At 45.2% G+C, this 22675-nt stretch overlaps 2 protein-coding genes across 2 annotated transcripts in view; both read right to left on the reverse strand.

Annotated features, from left to right (window-relative positions):
* Nucleotides 1–13712, reverse strand: part of dhx36 (DEAH (Asp-Glu-Ala-His) box polypeptide 36) — a 60461-nt gene extending 46749 nt beyond the window's left edge. The window contains exons 1-7 of the mRNA XM_055880698.1: nucleotides 12940–13712; nucleotides 12533–12696; nucleotides 11884–11997; nucleotides 11610–11793; nucleotides 11425–11463; nucleotides 4673–4843; nucleotides 4450–4529 (exon numbers count right to left, since the gene is read on the reverse strand). Coding sequence (XP_055736673.1) covers nucleotides 4450–4529; nucleotides 4673–4843; nucleotides 11425–11463; nucleotides 11610–11793; nucleotides 11884–11997; nucleotides 12533–12696; nucleotides 12940–13224 — 1037 coding nt within the window. The 5' untranslated portion in view covers nucleotides 13225–13712. The remainder of the gene's footprint in view (nucleotides 1–4449; nucleotides 4530–4672; nucleotides 4844–11424; nucleotides 11464–11609; nucleotides 11794–11883; nucleotides 11998–12532; nucleotides 12697–12939) is intronic.
* Nucleotides 13713–22244: 8532 nt separating this feature from the next.
* LOC129822422 (probable G-protein coupled receptor 149) overlaps nucleotides 22245–22675 on the reverse strand; it is a 24956-nt gene continuing 24525 nt past the window's right edge. The window contains exon 4 of the mRNA XM_055880699.1: nucleotides 22245–22675. This exon is cut by the window's right edge and continues 2613 nt beyond it. The gene's annotated coding sequence lies outside the window, so the exon portion shown is untranslated.

The raw sequence follows: 22675 nt of genomic DNA on the forward strand, positions 1-22675 counted from the left end.
TTCTGTCCCATTTCCCCTGACCATCTATTCTGACTGTCTATTCTGTCCCATTTCCCCTGACCATCTATTCTGACTGTCTATTCTGTCCCATTTCCTCCGGGCATCTATTCTGACTGTCTATTCTGTCCCATTTCCTCTGGGCATCTATTCTGACTGTCTATTCTGTCCCATTTCCTCTGGGTGTCTATTCTGTCCCATTTCCTCCGGGTGTCTATTCTGTCCCATTTCCTCCGGACGGCTATTCTGTCCCATTTCCTCCGGGCGTCTATTCTGTCCCATTTCCTCCGGGCGTCTATTCTGTCCCATTTCCTCGGGTGTCTATTCTGTCCCATTTCCTCCGGGCGTCTATTCTGTCCCATTTCCTCCGGGTGTCTATTCTGTCCCATTTCCTCCGGGCGTCTATTCTGTCCCATTTCCTCCGGGCGTCTATTCTGTCCCATTTCCTCCGGGTGTCTATTCTGTCCCATTTCCTCCGGGTGTATATTCTGTCCCATCTCCTCTGGGTGTCTATTCTGTCCCATCTCCTCTGGGTGTCTATTCTGTCCCATTTCCTCTGGGCGTCTATTCTGTCCCATTTCCTCTGGGCGTCTATTCTGTCCCATTTCCTCTGGGCGTCTATTCTGTCCCATTTCCTCTGGGCGTCTATTCTGTCCCATTTCCTCTGGGTGTCTATTCTGTCCCATTTCCTCTGGGCGTCTATTCTGTCCCATTTCCTCTGGGCGTCTATTCTGTCCTAGTTCCTATGACCATCTATTCTGACCACTATTCTGTCCCATTTCCTCTGGGTGTCTATTCTGTCCCATTTCCTCTGGGCGTCTATTCTGTCCTAGTTCCTATGATCATCTATTCTGACCACTATTCTGTCCCATTTCCTCTGGGTGTCTATTCTGTCCCATTTCCTCTGGGTGTCTATTCTGTCCCATTTCCTCTGGGTGTCTATTCTGTCCTAGTTCCTATGATCATCTATTCTGACCACTATTCTGTCCCATTTCCTCTGGGCATCTATTCTGTCCTAGTTCCTATGACCATCTATTCTGACCACTATTCTGTCCTATTTCCTATGATCATCTGCTCTTGAGTATCTCATGCTACACTGTGCACATTTTTGTAATTTAGCACAGAGGTTCCCAAACTTCTCGGGGCCCCCCTTCCAGCATTGGAAGAAAATCCCGCGCCTCACCTTCCCGCGCCACGTCTACGGGCACGCGCCACGTCTACGGGCACGCGCCACGTCTACGGGCACGCGCCACGTCTACGGGCACGCGCCACGTCTACGGGCACGCGCCACGTCTACGGGCACGCGCCACGTCTACGGGCACGCGCCACGTCCACGGGCACGCGCCACGTCCACGGGCACGCGCCACGTCCACGGGCACGCGCCACGTCCACGGGCACGCGCCACCTCTACGGGCACGCGCCACGTCTACGGGCACGCGCCACGTCTACGGGCACGCGCCACGTCTACGGGCACGCGCCACGTCTACGGGCACGCGCCACGTCTACGGGCACGCGCCACGTCTACGGGCACGCGCCACGTCTACGGGCACGCGCCACGTCTACGGGCACGCGCCACGTCTACGGGCACACGCCACGTCTACGGGCACACGCCACGTCTAAGGGCACACGCCACGTCTACGGGCACACGCCACGTCTACGGGCACACGCCACGTCTACGGGCACACGCCACGTCTACGGGCACAAGCACTGTTCATGACACAAACTGTTCACACCCTCTTGTTGGTGGAGAGAATTTAGCAGGTTTAAAGCTTATTTCCTGCAATTGTACATATTTTTTTCATGGGGTGCAAAGAAAATGTTGCCGTTTTAAAGCACATTTTCTTGCAATTCTATAAATGTTGCATTATCTAATGTGTATTCATGTCATATTTGAGTGACCAAAAAATTATAATATCTATAGGCAAAAAAAGCCCCTCCCCGACCCCTGGCGCCCCCCACAGTTTGGGAACCACTGATTTAGCAGACACTCTTTTCAAGAGAGGCTTACAGTTAGTACATCCATCTTAACCTCGACAGGATTGGTGTGTGCCCCGCGCGATGGTTGAGCTAACGTGCGCTAATGTGATTAGCATGACGTTGTAAGTAACAAGAACATTTCCCAGGACATAGACATATCTGATATGGGCAGAAAGCTTACATTTTTGTTAATCTAACTGCACTGTCCAATTTACAGTAGCTATTACAGTGAAAGAATACCATGCTATTGTTTGAGGAGAGTGCACAGTTATGTACTTGATTATGTATCAATAAATCACTTAGGCACATTTGGGAAGACTTGATACAACATTTTGAACAGTAATGCAATGGTTCATTGGATCAGTCTAAAACTTTGCACATACACTGCTGCCATCTAGTGGCCAAAATCTAAATTGTACCTGGGCTGAAATAATATGTGGCCTTTCTCTTGCATTTCAAAGATGGAACAAAAAAAAACATGTTTTTTTTCTTTGTATTATCTTTTACCAGATCTAATGTGTTAATTTATCCTACATTAATTTCAAGTTTCCACAAACTTCAAAGTGTTTTCTTTCAAATTATATCAATAATATGCATACCCTTGCTTCAGGTCCTGAGTTACAGGCAGTTATATTTGGGTAAGTCATTTTAGGCGAAAACTGAAAAAAAGGGTCCGATCCTCATTAAGATATCTAGGTGAAAACAACATGTACTCTTCTCTCTCTTTCACAGATCTCCTCTGTCTACGCTCTTCTCTCACTTCCCTGCTCCCCTTGGCCTTTGATCCCTCTAATCCACTGATCCTGTTATCTTCTCTTTCTCTCTACAGCTCTCCTCTCGTCTGTCCATCTCTCTCCTTCACACTCCTCCCTCTCCTTCTCAAGCGCCCCCCCCCCCCCCCCCCCCACACACACACACACAGACACACACAACTCGAGCACACACACAAACATGCGAGCACACACACACACAAATAGCGCCCACACACAAACAATGTGCGGGCACACACACAAACAAGGTGTGAGCACAGACACACTCACAACTGGCTGCTTGTGCATAGTTCTCTCAATCCATTAGCGCAAAACTCAACTCATCCTGACTGGTGATCCCAGAGCTTGAGAAATCAATATCCCAGGTGATCACTGACAGGAGCGTGGCTTAGGAGGACTATAGGGGATTTATAGATCTCCTTTCAAAGCCCACCATCTGTGGAAACGACTCAGAAATCTAAACTAACATGAGAGGTCATCACAACACACTTCCTATGCAAAACAGCATACACCTTTACTTACTTTAGTAAGAAGAAGAAGAAGATGAGAGAGAGACAGAAAGAAAGGAGAGAGACAGAAAGAAGAAAGAGAGACAGAAAGAAAAGAGAGAGAGACAGAAAGAAAAGAGAGAGAGACAGAAAGAAAAAAGAGAGAGAGAGAGAGAAAGAAGAGAGAGACAGAAAGAAGAGAGAGAGAGAGAGAAAGAGAGACAGAAAGAAGAGAGAAAGACAAGAAGAGAGAGAGACAGAAAGAAAAAAGAGAGAGAGACAGAAAGAAAAAAGAGAGAGAGACAGAAAGAAAAAAGAGAGAGACAGAAAGAAAAAAGAGAGAGACAGAAAGAAAAAAGAGAGAGAAAGAAAGAAGAGAGAGAGAGAGAGAGAAAGAAAGAAAGAAAGAAAGAAGAGAGAGAGAGACAGAAAGAAGAGAGAAAGACAAAAAGAAGAGAGAGACAGAAAGAAGAGAGAGAGACGGAAAGAGAGAGTGCGACTGAGGGACCACTGAGGCTGTAGACAGCTGTGTAGCCATCTTGTCTGGATGTTTAGATGTTCTCAGTGAGTCTCAGTGGAGATGTGTTCTGCACCATACAGACACACAAACAGACACACACTGAGCTCACGTTCTTATGCTCTGGCTGACATGGTAGCGTTTGTTCTGTGTTTCTGTTCAACTCTGATGTTAGTGGCGGATGGAGCAAAACAACTAATCCCATCAAGGGTGTGTGTGTGTTTGGGCTGAAGAACTAAAAGCATTGTTAGTGTGTGTGGGGTTATGGGGTAGAGAACTGTACACTTTGGAGAGGTGTGTGGTTACTTGGAGATACTATTTAGTCCTCTCATTCAAACTCTTGTCCTTTTCTTGTCTTATGTTGCACCTATCCTACATTTTCCAGGAATATTCTCAACATGTTACTGAACGTATCCAGAGTATTTTCACATTTCCTTATCAACAAATGCGGCGAAAAGTACAGTAAATGTCAAACGAACATAAAATCAGCAGTGTAATGTTTGGATTCTGTCTTGTGTCAGGTGAAAGTTGTGTCCTCAACTTTGGCCTAACAATCTCCAAACTGTTTCAATTACTACCATGCTTGTGCTTTTCATATTTCTTCTGTAAGAAACATTTAAAATGTAGCCTGATCCATATAGGCCAATTCCCACGAGCATAAAGGGTTAAAGAGAGGTTCCACTCCAAACAGAAAACTCACCTCTGCAGGCGGATCTGATAACCACATGAGTTCCCGTCCCCCACACTCTCAGCCCTCTCCGCAGCCACCCGCTCCGCTACCTAAAACACACACAATGAGAGGAGAGAGTACACACCTGCAACAAGCACACATCAGAAATGGGACGATACATATATTCAAAAAGGTAGGACACACACACACACACCTGGAACAGGTGGAATACGCACACACACACACTACTTACAGATATGGCACTGATGCGACGTGGCTGGGTGCAGACCACCCTGCAGACTGAACCCATGCCCCTCTCTATGTAGTCATCCAGGATGAACTGAGTCACCTGGGTGGTTTTACCACACCCTGTCTCTCCACTGACCACCAGCACCTGGCTGGACCTGATCAACTCCACCAACTCCTGATGAACCAGAGAGAGGACAGGGCAGAGGTAAGGCAAGAGCCTTTTTGTAGCTGTCGGGTGAAAACCTCTCATCATCCTTAATAACTTCACTTCTTATCTTTTCAGGAAATGGAAAACAAGTCAATATTTTAAACATTAACAAGCATTTCAAAACTTCTGACGATATTTAGAATACATTTATTGGTCCTGGAGTTATGAAATGTTCAGAGTACATTGAGGAGAGTTGCTTTCAATACATGTACAAAAACAACAACAACAAAAGAGTGAACGTATACAGATCGACAACCATGTCTGTATGGACGTCGCTTTGAGTACGGGGTCATTGTTATGCTGACACAGGAAAGGGCCTTCCCCAAACTGTTGCCACAAAGTAGGAAGCACAGAATCGTCTAGAATGTAATTTCATGCTGTAACGTAGAGTTCCCTTCACAGGAACTAAAAGGTCCAAACCATGAAAAACAACCCCAGACCATTATTCCTCCTCCACCAAACTTTACAGTTGGCACTACACTTTAGGGCAGATAGCATTCTCCTGGCATTCGCCAAACACAGATTTGTCCGTCGGACTGCCAGATGGTGAAGCGTGATTCATCACTCCAGAGAACGAGTTTCCACTCCTCCAGAGTCCAATGGCAGCGAGCTTTACAACACTCCAGCCCGACGGTAGTGAGTGTTTCAACCGAGGACAGCTGATTTATACGGGCTGCTTGCTTCAGCACTTGGCAGTCCCGTTAAGTGAACACGTGTGGCCTACCACTTCGCGGCTGAGCAGTTGATGTTCCTAGACATTTCCACTTCACAATAAAAGCACTTACAGTTGACCTGGGGCAACTCCAGGATGGCAGAAATTTGACGAACTGAGTTGTTGGAAAGGTGGCATCCTATGACGGTGCCACGTTGAGAGTCACAGAGCTCTTCAGTAAAGCCATTCTACTGCTAATGTTTGTCTATGCAGATTGCATGGCTGTGTGCACAATTTTATACACTTGTCAGCAACGGGTGTGGGTGAAATAGCCAAATCCACTAATTTGAAGGGGTGTCCACACATACAGTACCAGTCAAAAGTTTGGACACACCTACTTGTTCAAAAGTTTTTCAGTATTTGCATAATTTATTCTACATTGTAAAATAGTGTATACATCAAAAATATGAAATAACAAATCTGGAATCATGTAGTAACTAAAAAAAGTGTTAAATATATTTCATATTTGAGATTCTTCCAAGTAGCCACCCTTTGCCTTGATGACAGCTTTGCACACTCTTGGCAAGCTTGGCATTCTCTCAACCAGCTTCACCTGGAATGCTTTTCCAACAGTCTTGAAGGAGTTCCCATACATGCTGAGCACTTGTTGGCTGCTTTTCCTTCACTCTGCAGTCCAACTCATCCCAAAGCAGTTCAATTGGGTTGAGGTCAGGTGATTGTGGAGGCCAGGTCATCTGATGCAGCACTCCATCACTCTCCTTGTCAAGTAGCCCTTACACAGCCTGGAGGTGTGTTGGGTCATTGTCCTGTTGAAAAACAAATGATAGTCCTACTAAGCGCAAACCAGATGCTATGGCGTATCGCTGCAGAATGCTGTGGTACCCATCCTGATAAAGAATGCCTTGAATTCTAAATAAATCACTGACAAGTGTCACCAGCAAAGCACTCACACACCATCACACGTTCTTCTTCATGCTTCACGGTGGGAACCACAAATGCAGAGATCATCCGTTCACCTACTCTGCGTCTCACAAAGACTCAAATTTGGACAGATTTCCACCGGTCTCATGTCCATTGCTCGTGTTTCTTGTCCCAAGGAAGTTTCTTCTTATTGGTGTCCTTTAGTAGTAGTTTCTTTGCAGCAATTCGACCATGAAGGCCTGATTCATGCAGTCTCCTCTGAACAGTTGATGTTGAGTTGTGCCTGTTACTTGAACTCTGAAGCATATATTTGGGCAGCAATTTCTGAGGCTGGTAACTCTAGTGAACGTATCCTCTGCAGCAGAGGTAACTCTGGGTCTTCCGTTCCTCGTGGCGGTCCTCATGAAAGCCAGTTTCATCATAGCGCTTGATGGTGTTTGCGACTGAACTTGAAGAAACTGTCAAAGTTTTAGACATTTTCCGGATTGACTGACCTTCATGTCTTAAAGTAATGATAAACTGTAATTTCTCTTTGCTTATTTGAGCTGTTCTTGCCATAATGTTGTCACGACTGACCACGAGAATTCAAATAGGTCAGATCAAGTTTGCAATTAATAACTTCAATCAGACCCCCTTTCACCAAAGGAATGTGCTTTGTCTCAACAGACGTTCTTGCCACTGAAACTCCCAAGACGTTCAAAAGTGAAAACTGGAACAATATTTTGAACGTAAAACATGGGGAACGGTCAGGGGCGATCTCTAGAACACTAATGTAATTTTGTTTGTTATTTTGTGATGTCATTACAAATGTCATAAAGGAAAACTGTAACTTGAAAAGTTCACACACTACATACAGTTGAAATCAGAAGTTTACATACACCTTAGCCAAATACATTTAAACTCAGTTTTTCACAATTCCTGACATTTAATCCTAGTAAGAATTCCCTGACATAAGTCAGTTAGGATCACCACTGTATTTTAAGAATGTGAATTGTCAGAATAATAGTAGAAAATTATTTCTTTCAGCTTTTATTTCTTTCATCACATTCCCAGTGGGTCAGAAGTTTACATACACTCAATTAGTATTTGGTAGCATTGCCTTTAAATTGTTTAACTTGGGTCAAACGTGTCGGGTAGCCTTCCACAAGTGTCCCACAATAAGTCGGGTGAATTTTGGCCCATTCCACCTGAAACGGCTGGTGTAACTGAGTCAAGTTTGTCGACCTCCTTGCTCGCACACGCTTTTTCAGTTAAGCCCACAAGTTATTTATAGGATTGAGGTCAGGGCTTTGTGATGGCCACTCCAATACCTTGACTTTGTTGTCCTTAAGCCATTTTACCACAACTTTGGAAGTATGCTTGGGGTCATTGTCCATTTGGAAGACCCATTTGCAACCAAGCTTTAAATTCCTGACTGATGTCTTGAGATGTTGCTTCAAAATATCCACATAATTTTCTTTCCTCATGATGCAATCTATTTTGTGAAGTGCACCAGTCCCTCCTGCAGCAAAGCACCCCCCGCAACATGATGCTGCCACCCCTGTGCTTCACAGTTGGGATGGTGTTCTTCGGCTTGCAAGGCTTCCCCTTTTTCCTCCAAACATAACGATGGTCATTATTTCCAAACAGTTCTATTTTTGTTTCATCAGACCAGAGGACATTTCTCCAAAAAGTACGATCTTTGTCCCCATGTGCAGTTGCAAACCGTAGTCTGGCTTTTTAATAGTGGTTTTGGAGCAGTGGCTTCTTCCTTGCTGGGCGGTATTTCAGGTTATGTCGATATAGGACTCGTTTTACCGTGGATATAGATACTTTTGTACCTCTTTCCTCCAGCATCTTCACAAGGTCCTTTGCTGTTCTGGGATTGATTTGCACTTTTCGCACCAAAGTACATTCATCTCTAGGAGACAGAACACTTCTCCTTCCTGAGCGTATGACAGCTGCGTGGTCCCATGGTGTTTATACTTGCATACTAATGTTTGTACAGATGAACGTGGTACCTTCAGGCATTTGGAAATTGGTCCCAAGGATGAACCAGACTTGTGGAGGTCTACAATTTTTTTTCTGAGGTCTTGACTGATTTTTTTTAATTTTCCCATTATGTCAAGCAAAGAGGTACTGAGTTTGAAGGTAGGCCTTGAAATATATCCACAGGTTCACCTCCAATTGACTCAAAATATGTCAATTAGCCCATCAGAAGCTTCTAAAGCCATGACATCATTTTCTGGATTTTTCCAAGCTGTTTAAAGGCACAGTCAACTTAGTGTATATAAACTTCTGACCCACTGGAATTGTGATACAGTGAATAATAAGTGAAATAATGTCTATAAACAACTGTTGGAAAAATGACTTGTGTCATGCACAAAGTAGATGTCCTAACCGACTTGCCAAAACTATAGTTTGTTAACAAGAAATTTGTGGAGTGGTTGAAAAACAAGTTTTAATGGCTCCAACCTAAGTGTATGTAAACTTCTGACTTCAACTGTAGATTAAGTTTCCTTACTATGGGTTGTGCATGTAATATGAAAAAGTATGTTTTTGTTAAGAGAGGGATGTGATTTGAGAAGCTATAAGAGATAATTGCCCCTTTCACAGAAAGATCCCGGGCGAACCCAGGCATTTCACGTAAATACATTAATGATTTCCTGCCCAAAGGGGGTGGCGGTTCGTGTGCAAAGTAAATGGTTAAGTGTAGTTTCTGAATGTGTCAATATTAAGTGTCTCTCTCCCTCTCTCTCTCCTGTCATTCCACTAGGGATCTGTTCTCAGCGTATTACAGTCAATAACCGTCTCCAGTCAATAACCGATGCAGTGTGTGTTTATCCTGTGTCCCCATGTAATTAGCTAGTATATAAATACCTAAACCGATGTGAAGTACCGAATCATAAGTAAAACTCAGGTTTTTGCAAATGCAAGGAGGTTACAATAGTTCAGAACAATGATATGATACGAGGTTAGGATTAATAAATTGACTGTTTATAGATGTGATAGGTAAAGACATTTTAGAATTTAATTTGGGAGATGGTAACTCTTTAAAGAACTGCTCTCGTGGTGCCCCAGATCCTAATGAGTTAATTTTTACATGATTAATTTAACAATTAAACATATTTAGGTAATTAGATAAATAAGAGTCTTCAGATTAATGTTAAAGTCAAGTCACGACAAGTTGGACTCAGTCTTTTACCAAATGGGGATATCTTCTGTATACCAAACCTACCTTGTCACAACACAACTGATTGGCTCAAACGGCATTAAGAAGAAATTCCACAATTTAACAAGGCACACCTGCTAATTAAAATACATTCCAAGTCACTACCTTATGAAGCTGGTTGAGATAATGCCAAGAGTGTGCAAAGCCATCAAGGTAAAGGGTGGCAACTTTGAAGAATCTCAAATATAAAATATATTTTGATTTGTTTAACACTTTTTTGGTTACTACACGATTCCATGTATTACTTCATAGTTTTGATGTCTTCACTATTATTCTACAATGCAGAAAATAGTAGAAATAAAGAAACCCTGGAATGAGTAGGTGTGTACAAACTTTTGACTGGTACTGTGTGTGTGACAGAGGTCAGTTTATTAGGTACACCATACCATTCCTGCAGTCAGCATGCCAAATGCACACTCCCTCAAAACTTGAAACATCTGTGGCATTGTGTTGTGTGACAAAACTGCACATTTTAGTGGCCTTTTTTGGTCCCAGCACAAGGTGCACCTGTGTAATGATCATGCTGTTTAATCAGCTTCTTGATATGCCACACCAGTCAGGTGGATGGATTATCTTGGCAAAGGAGAAATGCTCACTAACAGGGATGTTAACAAATTTGAGAGAAATATGTTTTTTGTGCATATGGAACATATATCCCATGAAACATGGGACCAACACTTTACATGTTGCATTTATATTTTTGTTCAGCGTATATGAAAATTGGCAAAAATGTAGTTGCAAGGTTTTCATCAGTCAGAAACGTTTTACAAGATGAGATCCTATTCTTGTCTGAGGTAAAAACGCCCACATGGTAAGCAGAGGCCTAGCATCCACATGGTAAGCAGAGGCCTAGCATCCACATGGTAGGCAGAGGCCTAGCATCCACATGGTAGGCAGAGGCCTAGCATCCACATGGTAGGCAGAGGCCTAGCATCCACATGGTAAGCAGAGGCCTAGCATCCACATGGTAAGCAGAGGCCTAGCATCCACATGGTAAGCAGAGGCCTAGCATCCACATGGTAAGCGGAGGCCTAGCATCCACATGGTAAGCAGAGGCCTAGCATCCACATGGTAAGCAGAGGCCTAGCATCCACATGGTAAGCAGAGGCCTAGCATCCACATGGTAAGCAGAGGCCTAGCATCCACATGGTAAGCAGAGGCCTAGCATCCACATGGTAAGCGGAAGCCTAGCATCCACATGGTAAGCAGAGGCCTAGCATCCACATGGTAAGCAGAGGCCTAGCATCCACATGGTAAGCAGAGGCCTAGCATCCACATGGTAAGCAGAGGCCTGGCATCCACATAGTAAGCAGAGGCCTGGCATCCACATGGTAAGCAGAGGCCTAGCATCCACATGGCTAGGCCTCTACTTGACCTCCCGGGTGGCGCAGTGGTCTAGGGCACTGCATCGCAGTGCTAGCTGCGCCACCAGAGTCTCTGGGTTCGCGCCCAGGCTGGGCTGGGTTCGCGCCCAGGCTCTGTCGCAGCCGGCCGCAACCGGGAGGTCCGTGGGACGACACACAATTGGCATAGCGTCGTCCGGGTTAGGGAGGGTTTGGCCGGTAGGGATATCATTGTCTCAGTATGTAAAATGTAATGAAATGTAAAAAATGTAATAAAATGTATGCACTCTACTGTAAGTCGTTCTGGATAAGAGCGTCTGCTAAATGACTCAAATGTAAAATGTAAGCAGAGGCCTAGCATCCAAGTTCATCAGGAGGAAAAATATGTCTCAGATCTTACCTCTTTCTTTCCAAAGGATGGAAGCTTTTCCCTGAATTTCTGCCCCAAAAAATAAACAGGAAACATGAATTACTACAAGCAGTCCATCACCACCAGTTCTATTGGTGTTATGATAACATGTGTGTTTATCAATAATAAACACAGTAATTATAATACTGCTCATTTTTTATGAAGTGAATTGTCACCAGCATGTCTAGGTATTTAGAGTCTGCCTTCTTCCTCTCTAGATCTCTCTTTAACTGCTGGTCCAGGGCATTCTCCCTGACCACCTCCTGAAACAAGTACTCCAGGTCTTTATCCTTCCCTCTCCTCTCCTTCTCCTCCCTCTCTTCTTGGGGTTCAGCTTTAAGGACATCCTGTGGGAGGTAACTGAAAGGCAGGAGAAAGAGACATGATTGTGAATTGCTTTAACGAGTGAGCATGACAATAGGAACAACAACAATCTAGAAGTTAGCCTACCGTTGTGATGTAAGTGGAGTGTTCTGTACTGGCCTCTCCTCATCCTCCTTCTTCTTCTCTTGCTTGAGATCAATTTTCAGGACATCCTGAGAGGGCTCATCACCATCGAAGTAACTGGAACACACATCAGGTGAATAACAGTGGTGTAGTAAATCAAAGGCTGAATGCTTTATGTTTCAAAAGCATTGAATGTAGCCAATGATGTTGCAATCTAGTGGTGACATGAGCCCTCCTAAATAATCCAAACTTAGGAGATGTAAAGGGAGTTTAATAATAGTACGCAGCTGCAGCAAGCAGGCTCATGTCCACAACACACAGAGAACCCATGCATAGGGCCTAACGATGTCCTGGAGACTAGGGTTAGGGCTGGGGCCTGTGGACCTGAAAACATGACATCACTGTCTGTCTGTCTGTCTGTGGGTGTCACAGTACATGACAGTCTACTGCAGCTGTATTCTTCTGAGAGACTGGGAGTGTCCAACATTATAATCAACTTTAAAGGTGAGTCTAGACTGACTGATCTACAAATCACCTTGAATCATAAATAACTACTCAAAAGTATTTGTAGATCAGTCAGTCTGTCAGAATTGACCCACAATACATCATGGTTTTGATGCTCTCGAACACAGCCAGTAAGACAGTGCCTTACCAGTGGCTGCCTCTGTCCAATCCTGACGGGCCGGAACGCCAGTGCTCAGATGTGGAGGGGTGGGCCTCCCTGGCTGGGCCCGGGCATGTCGGTCCTCTCTGGACAGTGTTCAGCAGATTAGTGATATGCTGTTCCCTGGACTCATCCATCTGAACCACTGCCCGCTACACCGCCAGGGGAAACCAACTGCATTAGTACAGAGTTAATCCTGATACATGCTAGATACTATAGTTTTATTCGAGATAGGTAGGTACTTCGTTATCAAAAAACAGGTATAGGTAGTTGTCAGCCGTGATAGTCAACGAGACTAAGTAGAGCAGCTGACTACCAACGACAACAACCCAAGCAAGCCACTACACAGCAAACAGATACACAGGTGCCTCTGTAACTAATGTTACAGTACTAACCGATTTTCTCTCATTTTCTTTCCTCTTCAAGCCTCCCCATTTGGCGTACCACAGTCCGATCTCCCGGCCCTTTAGATGCGGGGGTGGACGGTTTGGTCCCCCACCTCGCCCTCCTCGTTCTCCCCGGTCCTCCCTCGACTCCGATTCGGTGCTCCGCGGGTGTCCACCACCACTCGACCCAGCTTGGCGGTCCCACCTCTCCCGGCTTCCATCCCGTCCGAATCCTCGACCTCCTCTTCGGCCACCTCGTCGGCCGCCTCTGCCCCCATAACCTCCATAACTCATACCGCCTTCAAAACCAAAGGAACACAGCTATGGCAAGCTAGCAGTGCAAGACACTGTCTGTAGACTTACAAATTGGGACTACCCAGGTAGCTAAATTTGCTGCACTATTCGAAACCTTTGCCTTGGGATTGCTAGCTAACGTTAGCTAGCAAACGTTTCAACATTAGCCGGCCCGTGGATCTCGTAGATGTGCTAAATTAATAATTGTATATCTCGAAGGGTGTACATATTTGAGATGAAGTTCGGAATAGCTAAGCAGTTGAATGTGAAGGAAACAAATAGTATTTCCGCTGATATTAAGTGAAAATCAGTAATGTTTTTTGCGGGGATGTGAGTCTTGTATATAGATTTATATCCGGTCGCATAGTGTACACAACAATGAAATAGTCGATGAATGATGACGTATCCCTCATGATTGGCCCGAGAGAATAGCCTTGGTTCACATTGACTCTTTGCTGTGAAATTTCCTAGGTGGAGAGAGAGCACTATTTTTTTGAGACTAATGTTGTTAAATTGTCTTAAAGGAAATTGCTGCATAAAAATGTCTCTAAAACAGATGGCATTCATGTACAATGTTATTTTCATGATGTAGCATGCACACCCACCAGTGTTTTCCCTAGGATTTATTTCTGCAGCCGTGGCAAAGTTAGCATGGGGGTGGTCCTTTTGCTGGGGTTGTCCCGGGTAGGCAACCCGGCGAGACCCCAAAAGACTCTGAATGCATTAAATGCTACAAATATTTATGTTGTAACTTGTCACTCCAGAGTTTTTTTCTGGATCAAAATGGGACTGGTTGTGAGTAGTGGGGGCATGGAAGAGGCCCTCGCAACAGAGATGTCGTTTTTTGCTGTTTTAAAGGGAATTTCCTGCAATTCTACATCCCTTTTTGCCATGACTTATTCCTTGTTCGTATGCTATCTGAGTGACTCAAACATTATAACAAAATCAATGTGGGCCCCATGAGAGGAGAGAATTAAAAATGTTAGATTCTCCTGACTGTGTAGTTATAATTTTAGTGATTGTTAGTTCTCAAAGATTATCTTATTTAAAAATATATAGGTCCATTATATTTTTTACATGCATTATATCTGGTGTTAGACGTTTAAGTTTACACCGTTTTTTAATCATATTTTTTGGAGTGGCATCAACGATTTAGCAGCGGCAGTTAAATTAGTATTTGTATTTTTTTATTTCACCTTTATTTAACCAGGTAGGTCAGTTGAAGACAAAATCTCATTTGCAACTGCGACCTGGCCAAGACAAAGCAAGGCAGTGCGACACAAACAACACAGAGTTACACATGAAATAGTCAGTCTGTCTGTACCTCATTCATCATTATGGCGGTGCCGCGTTAGACCCAGTCATCCAGCCAATGAATCAACCCCGACCCCACTACTCAACCTCAATAGAAATGACTTCAGTATCCATTACGTCAAGGGTGATGCTGCTATTCAATCAAATAAATGAAAATTGACATCAGCGTCAGTTTAAATGAAGGACAGGAGATTAATTATCTTTGGGGTTATGACTTTTTTTTTTTACCAAGATCCAGCCTTCTGTGTGTACCTAATGTGAGTCCCCATGTCTCATGAGGATATTTCACTTCCTATTCTACCTTTAAAGATCTGCCAGTAACCAGTTCTGACTGAAATGTATTCCGTCTGTGAGAAATATCATGGGAGAAGATATGAAAGATTCACTATAAGTCTGGGTTTAAATCAGAGGTTACCTCTGGCGTTGAAATTAGGGGGGAAATCCGGACGTATCTCCTTCTGCTATTGCCTTTTGTCTCAACTTTGTCATTATTTGAAACCAGCGAGACAGGGAATGAGAGGGGGGAGGCAAAAGAGAAGGAGGGGGAGAGAGTGAGGACAGAGAAAGAGAACGAGGGGGAGAGAGTGAGGACAGAGAAAGAGAAGGAGGGGGAGAGAGTGAGGACAGAGAAAGAGAAGGAGGGGGAAAGAGTGAGGACAGAGAAAGAGAAGGAGGGGGAGAGAGTGAGGACAGAGAAAGAGAAGGAGGGGGAGAATGAGGACAGAGAAAGAGAAGGAGGGGGAGAGAGTGAGGACAGAGAAAGAGAAGGAGGGGGAGAGTGAGGACAGAGAAAGAGAAGGAGGGGGAGAGAGTGAGGACAGAGAAAGAGAAGGAGAGAGTGAGGACAGAGAAAGAGAAGGAGGGGGAGAGAGTGAGGACAGAGAAAGAGAAGGAGGGGGAGAGAGTGAGGACAGAGAAAGAGAAGGAGGGGGAGAGAGTGAGGACAGAGAAAGAGAAGGAGGGGGAGAGTGAGGACAGAGAAAGAGAAGGAGGGGGAGAGAGCGAGGACAGAGAAAGAGAAGGAGGGGGAGAGAGTGAGGACAGAGAAAGAGAAGGAGGTGGAGAGAGTGAGGACAGAGAAATAGAGTTAGCTAGAGGGGGAGGGTTCCTTTAGTATGAATTGAATAATTGAATATCCCTCCCCCATCTGTGTTTCCTTGAGGATGGTAAAGGAGTACCTCCCGCTGGTACCTGGCAACCAACAACCTTTGACCCCCATAATGAATTATTTAACCCAGAAGTGATGAGGATTTAGTGGTAATAATACTTTACATTGTGTTGCACTACACCTAAACAGCTTATATTCTTCAAGGTACAAGATTGTCATTATATTTTGTTAGTAGGAGGATGAGATGAAAGGGTTTCAAGACAGATTATGACTGTGACATTTACCGTGTCAAGAGCGAAGACTCCTCGGACATAAAACAATGACAGCAACGCTCCTCTTCCCCTAACAAAGCATTCCTTACCCCAGGACACACTTCCTGTACCCCTCAGTGTCTACGCTGGCCACAGATGTCATGTTCAAAAAGCTAATAGCGGGGAGGTTAAAGCTGCAACAAGAACACAGAGGACGTGTCAGCCTCATGACAGCAGCGTGACCGGTACGTGGGAGAGAGATGGGGGGGGTCACTCAAAAACAGAGCAGCTGAAATCACATTAAATAGAGGAAAGAGGAGGACAACAACATTTCCACTGAGGACTGTTGGGAATAACTGCACTAGTTACCACACACATCACAGAGACACAGAGACTATATACTGTATCAGCTAGTCAGTTAGTTACAGTAGTTAGTAATGCCTACTGAAGTGTGTTCGATAGTGTGATAACTAGTCTGTTGGTTATGTTATAGTGGATTCAAATCTATCAATGAATTTGTTTTGACTGATTGTCAGTCATTCAATTAGCATAGATAAGTAATTCATACAGGTAAACAAACATTCCTCCCAGCCTTCTCAGTGGTGAGCCGTGCATCCTTCCTCAATGATTTCCAAAGAAGAAGAAAAACACTCATCTAAAAATGTGTACCGTTATGGAAAGAAAACTTCAATACCATATACTCACATGAATGAATAAATTAGCAAGTGGTGAGTTTATTTCCATTCTGCTTGGCTGAAGAGATGTGATGCTGCTGCATTGAAAGGGTTAAAACTCTGCTAAAACTCTTGTCAAAACACTGAAATGGTCTCTATTCATTACAAGGTCAAAAGTCAACTCATCTACTGGGACCCATTGGTTATGATTCATAAGCCATAGGATTCATAAGCCAAGCCATATGATTCATAAGCCATAGGATTCATAAGTCAAGCCATAGGATTCATAAGCCATATGATTCATAAGTCAAGCCATATGATTCATACGCATTATGATTCATAAGTCAAGCCATATGATTCATAAGCATTATGATTCATAAGTCAAGCCATATGATTCATAAGCATTATGATTCATAAGTCAAGCCATATGATTCATAAGTCAAGCCATATGATTCATAAGCATTATGATTCATAAGTCAAGCCATATGATTCATAAGCATTATGATTCATAAGTCAAGCCATATGATTCGTCTGTTAGCCACTTTTCTCTAACTTGTTTTTGTTGTTGCCTTAAAGCATTGTGAATGTAAATGCATTTTACAGTGTTATTTGAGGCAATTTTCTAGTATAAATATTTCATGAGCACATTCATAGGAAGGATGAAACATTATGTGACACGTGCCAAAGCTTTTCTCTGCTGAAAGACACAACACAACACAACACAACACAGACGACACACAACAAAACACATCCTTTATGGAACATGAAATAAAACCTGGAGGCGGCTCACATGAGTGTCTGAAATGGTCCCCAAACGCAGACGGTATAGTGAAGAAGGCGCAACGACACCTTTTAAACCTCAGGAGGTTGAAGAAATGTGTCTTGGCCCCTAAGACGCTCACAAACTTTTACAGGTGGACCAACGAGAGCACTCCGGGACATCTACAGCACCCGGTGTCACAGGAAGGGCAAGAAGATCATCAAGGACCTTAGCCACCCGAGCCACGGCCTGTTCACCCCGCTACCACCCAGAAGGCGAGGTCAGTACAGGTGCATCAAAGCTGGGACATACAGACTGAAAAGTAACGTCTATCTCAAGGCCATCAGACTGTTAAATAGCCATCACTACCCGGCTACCACCCGGTTACTCAACCCTGCACCTTAGAGGCTGCTGCCCTATATACATAGACATGGAACACTGGCCACTTTAATAATGTTTACAATCTGTTCAATCCATTTCATACACTATATACAGTACAAGTCAAAAGTTGACACACCTACTCATTCCAGGGGTTTTCTGTTTTTAAACTATTTTCTACATTGTAGAATAATAGTGAAGACATCAAAACTATGAAATAACACATATGGAATCGTGTAGTAACCAAAACAGTGTTAAACAAATCAAAATATATTTGAGATTTGAGATTCTTCAAAGTAGCCACCCTTTGCCTCGATGACAGCTTTGCACACTCTTGGCATTCTCTCAACCAGCTTCATGAGGTAATCACCTGGAATGCATTTCAATTAACAGGTGTGGATTATAAAAAATTAATTTGTGAAATTTCTTTCCTTCTAAATGCGTTTGAGCCAATCAGTTGTGTATTGACAAGGTAGGGGTGGTATACAGAAGATAGCCCATATTATGGCAAGAACAGCTCAAATAAGCAAAGAGAAACGACAGTCCATCACTATTTTAAGACATGAAGGTCAGTCAATACGGAAAAATGGAAGAACTTTGACAGTTTCTTCAAGTACAGTCGCAAAAACCATCAAGCGCTATGATGAAACTGGCTCATGAGGTCCACCACAGGAAAGGAAGACCCAGGGTTACCTCTGCTGCAGAGGAAAAGGTCATTAGAGTTACCAGCCTCATATTGCAGCCCAAATAAATGCTTCACAGAGTTCAAGTAACAGACATCAACTGTTCAGAGGAGACTGTGTGAATCAGGCCTGCAAAGAAACCACTAGTAAAGGACACCAATAAGAAAAAGCGACTTGCTTGGGCCAAGAAACACGAGCAAAGGACATTAGACCTGTGGCAATCTGTTTTTTTGTCTGATGAGTTCAAATTTGAGATTTTTGGTTCCAACCGCCGTGTCTTTGTGAGACGCGGAGTAGGTGAACGGATTACCTCTGCATGTATGGTTCCCACTGTGAAGAAGGAGAAGGTGTGATGGTGTGGGTGCTTTGCTGGTGACATTGTCTGTGATTTATTTAGAATTCAAGGCACAACTAACCAGCATGGCTACCACAGCATTATGCAGTGATACGCCATCCCATCTGGTTTGCGCTTAGTGGGACTATCATTTGTTTTTCAATAGGACAATGACCCAACACACCTCCAGGCTATGTAAGGGCTATTGGACCAAGAAGGAGAGTGATGGAGTGCTGCATCAAATGACCTGGCCTCCACAATCACCCGACCTCAACCCAATTGAGATGGTTTGGGATGAGTTGGACCGAGTGAAGGAAAAGAAGCCAACAAGTGCTCAGCATATGTGGGAACTCCTTCAAGACTGTTGGAAAAGCATTCCAGGTGAAGCTGGTTGAGAGAATGCCAAGAGTGTGCAAAGCTGTCATCAATGCTACTTTGAAGAATCTCAAATATACAATATATTTTGATTTGTTTAACACTTTTTTAGTTACTATGTGATTCCATATGTTTTATTTCATAGTTTTGATGTCTTCACTATTATTCTACAATGTAGAAAATAGTAAAATAAAGAAAAACCCTTGAATGAGTAGATGTCTAAACTTTTGACTGGTACTGTATACAAAAGTATGTGTACACCCCTTCAAAACTGTTGCTGACAGGTGTATACAATCGAGCACACAGCCATGCAATTTCCATAGACAAACATTGGCAGCAGAATGGTCTTACTGAAGAGCTCAGTGACCTTTAACAGCTCAGCCGCGAAGTGGTAGGCCACACAAGCTCATGGAATGGGACCACCGGGTGCTGAAGCGCGTAGAAATTGTCTGTCTTCAGCTGCAACACCCCCTACCGAGTTCCAAACTGCCTCTGGAATCAACGTCAGCACAATAACTGTTCTTCAGGAGCTTCATGAACTGGGTTTCCATGGCCGAACAGCCGCACACAAGCCTAAGATCACCATGTGCAATTCCAAATGTTGGCTGGAGTGGTGTAGAGCTCGCAGACATTGGACTCTGGAGCTGTGGAAACGTGTTCTTTGGAGTGATGAATCACGCTTCACCATCTGGGTTTGGCGGATGCCAGGAAAATGCTACCTGCATGAATGCATAGTGCCAACTGTAAAGTTTGGTGGAGGAGGAATAATGGTCAGGGGCTGTTTTAGTTCTCGTGAAGGGAAAACTTTAAGCTACAGCGTACAATGACATTCTAGACGATTCATTGCTTCCAACTTTGTGGCAAGAGTTTGGGGAAGGGCCTTTCCTGTTTCAGCATGACAATGCCCCCGTACACAAATCGAAGCCTATACAGAAATGGTTTGTCGAGATCGGTGTTGAAGAACTTGACTGACCTGCACAGAGCCCTGACCTCAACCCCATCGAACACCTTTGGGACGAATTGGAACGCAGACTGATCTATTAACTGATCCACTCCTCCATTGGGTCCTCCAGGCTCTCAGCCACACGAGGTTGGGTCCTCCAGGCTCTCAGCCACACGAGGTTGGGTCCTCCAGGCTCTCAGCCACACGAGGTTGGGTCCTCCAGGCTCTCAGCCACACGAGGTTGGGTCCTCCAGGCTCTCAGCCACACGAGGTTGGGTCCTCCAGGCTCTCAGCCACACGAGGTTGGGTCCTCCAGGCTCTCAGCCACACGAGGTTGGTTTCTCCAGGCTCTCAGCCACAGGAGGTTGGGTCCTCCAGGCTCTCAGCCACACGAGGTTGGGTCCTCCAGGCTCTCAGCCACACGAGGTTGGGTCCTCCAGGCTCTCAGCCACACGAGCTTGGTTTCTCCAGGCTCTCAGCCACACGAGGTTGGGTCCTCCAGGCTCTCAGCCACACGAGGTTGGGTCCTCCAGGCTCTCAGCCACACGAGGTTGGGTCCTCCAGGCTCTCAGCCACAGGAGGTTGGGTCCTCCAGGCTCTCAGCCACAGGTGGTTGGGTCCTCCAGGCTCTCAGCCACACGAGGTTGGGTCCTCCAGGCTCTCAGCCACATGAGGTTGGGTCCTCCAGGCTCTCAGCCACACGAGGTTGGTGGCACCGTAATTAGGGAGGACAGGCTTGTGGTAATGGCTGGAGCGTAATAATGGAACGCATTTAATGTATTTGATACCATTGATATTGATTCATTTCATTCCATTTGCTCAGTTCCAGCCATTATTATGAGCCGGCATCTCCTCAGCAGCCTCCACTCCAGTCTCAGCAGCAAGGTAACTGATCGATTCCTCAGAGTCCGGGTTCTCAGCAGATTATTTAAGAGTAAAGGCACACTATTTAACACACACACACACACACAAACACACACACACACACACACACACACACACACACACACACACACACACACACACACACACACACACACACACACACACACACACACACACACACACACACACACACACACACACACACACACACACACACACACACACACACACACACACACACACACATATTGATACAGTTAAACACAGACAGAGCATGCACACAGACACACAGTGGGATAACTCAGGGGAGCTGGTGATCTCCCTGTAGCCTCATTGGTGACGTTGATTGTAATAACAGGTCCATGTATAGACCGTGAAGAGTGAAACCCTCCCCATTCTCTCTCTCTCTCTCTCTCTCTCTCTCTCTCTCTATTTCCTGATGGTGGAGACCCCAGCATGAATACTAAAATGGGTAATATTCTCTCCAGCCATTCTCTCTGCTCTCCCTTTCTGTCTTCTCTTTCATTGCGCTGCTATCCTTTAGTCCTGCACCACCTCACCTCATCCCTTAGTCCTGCACCACCTCACCTCATCCCTTAGTCCTGCACCACCTCACCTCATCCCTTAGTCCTGCACCACCTCACCTCACCACTTAGTCCTGCACCACCTCACCTCCTCACTCAGTCCTGCACCACCTCACCTCATCACTTAGTCCTGCACCACCTCACCTCATCCTTTAGTCCTGCACCACCTCACCTCATCCTTTAGTCCTGCACCACCTCACCTCGTCCCTCAGTCCTGCACCACCTCACCTCATCCCTTAGTCCTGCACCACCTCACCTCATTCCTTAGTCCTGCACCACCTCACTCAGTCCTGCACCACCTCACCTCATCCCTTAGTCCTGCACCACCTCACCTCCTCACTCAGTCCTGCACCACCTCACCTCATCCCTTAGTCCTGCACCACCTCACCTCATCCCTTAGTCCTGCACCACCTCACCTCATCCCTTAGTCCTGCACCACCTCACCTCATCCCTTAGTCCTGCACAACCTCACCTCATCCCTTAGTCCTGCACCACCTCACCTCATCAAGTAGTCCTGCACCACCTCACCTCATCCCTTAGTCCTGCACCACCTCACCTCATCACTTAGTCCTGCACCACCTCACCTCCTCACTCAGTCCTGCACCACCTCACCTCATCCCTTTGTCCTGCACCACCTCACCTCATCCCTTAGTCCTGCACCACCTCACCTCATCCCTTAGTCCTGCACCACCTCACCTCATCACTTAGTCCTGCACCACCTCAACTCATCCCTTAGTCCTGCACCACCTCACCTCATCCCTTAGTCCTGCACCACCTCACCTCATCCCTTAGTCCTGCACCACCTCACCTCATCACTTAGTCCTGCACCACCTCACCTCATCCCTTAGTCCTGCACCACCTCACCTCCTCACTTAGTCCTGCACCACCTCACCTCATCCCTTAGTCCTGCACCACCTCACCTCCTCACTTAGTCCTGCACCACCTCACCTCATCCCTTAGTCCTGCACCACCTCACCTCATCACTTAGTCCTGCCCCACCTCACCTCATCACTTAGTCCTGCACCACCTCACCTCATCCCTTAGTCCTGCACCACCTCACCTCATCCCTTAGTCCTGCACCACCTCACCTCATCCCTTAGTCCTGCACCACCTCACCTCATCCCTTAGTCCTGCACCACCTCACCTCATCTCTTAGTCCTGC

This window comes from Salvelinus fontinalis, chromosome 24 (genome assembly GCF_029448725.1).
Source record: "Salvelinus fontinalis isolate EN_2023a chromosome 24, ASM2944872v1, whole genome shotgun sequence".
Lineage (NCBI taxonomy): Eukaryota > Metazoa > Chordata > Actinopteri > Salmoniformes > Salmonidae > Salvelinus > Salvelinus fontinalis.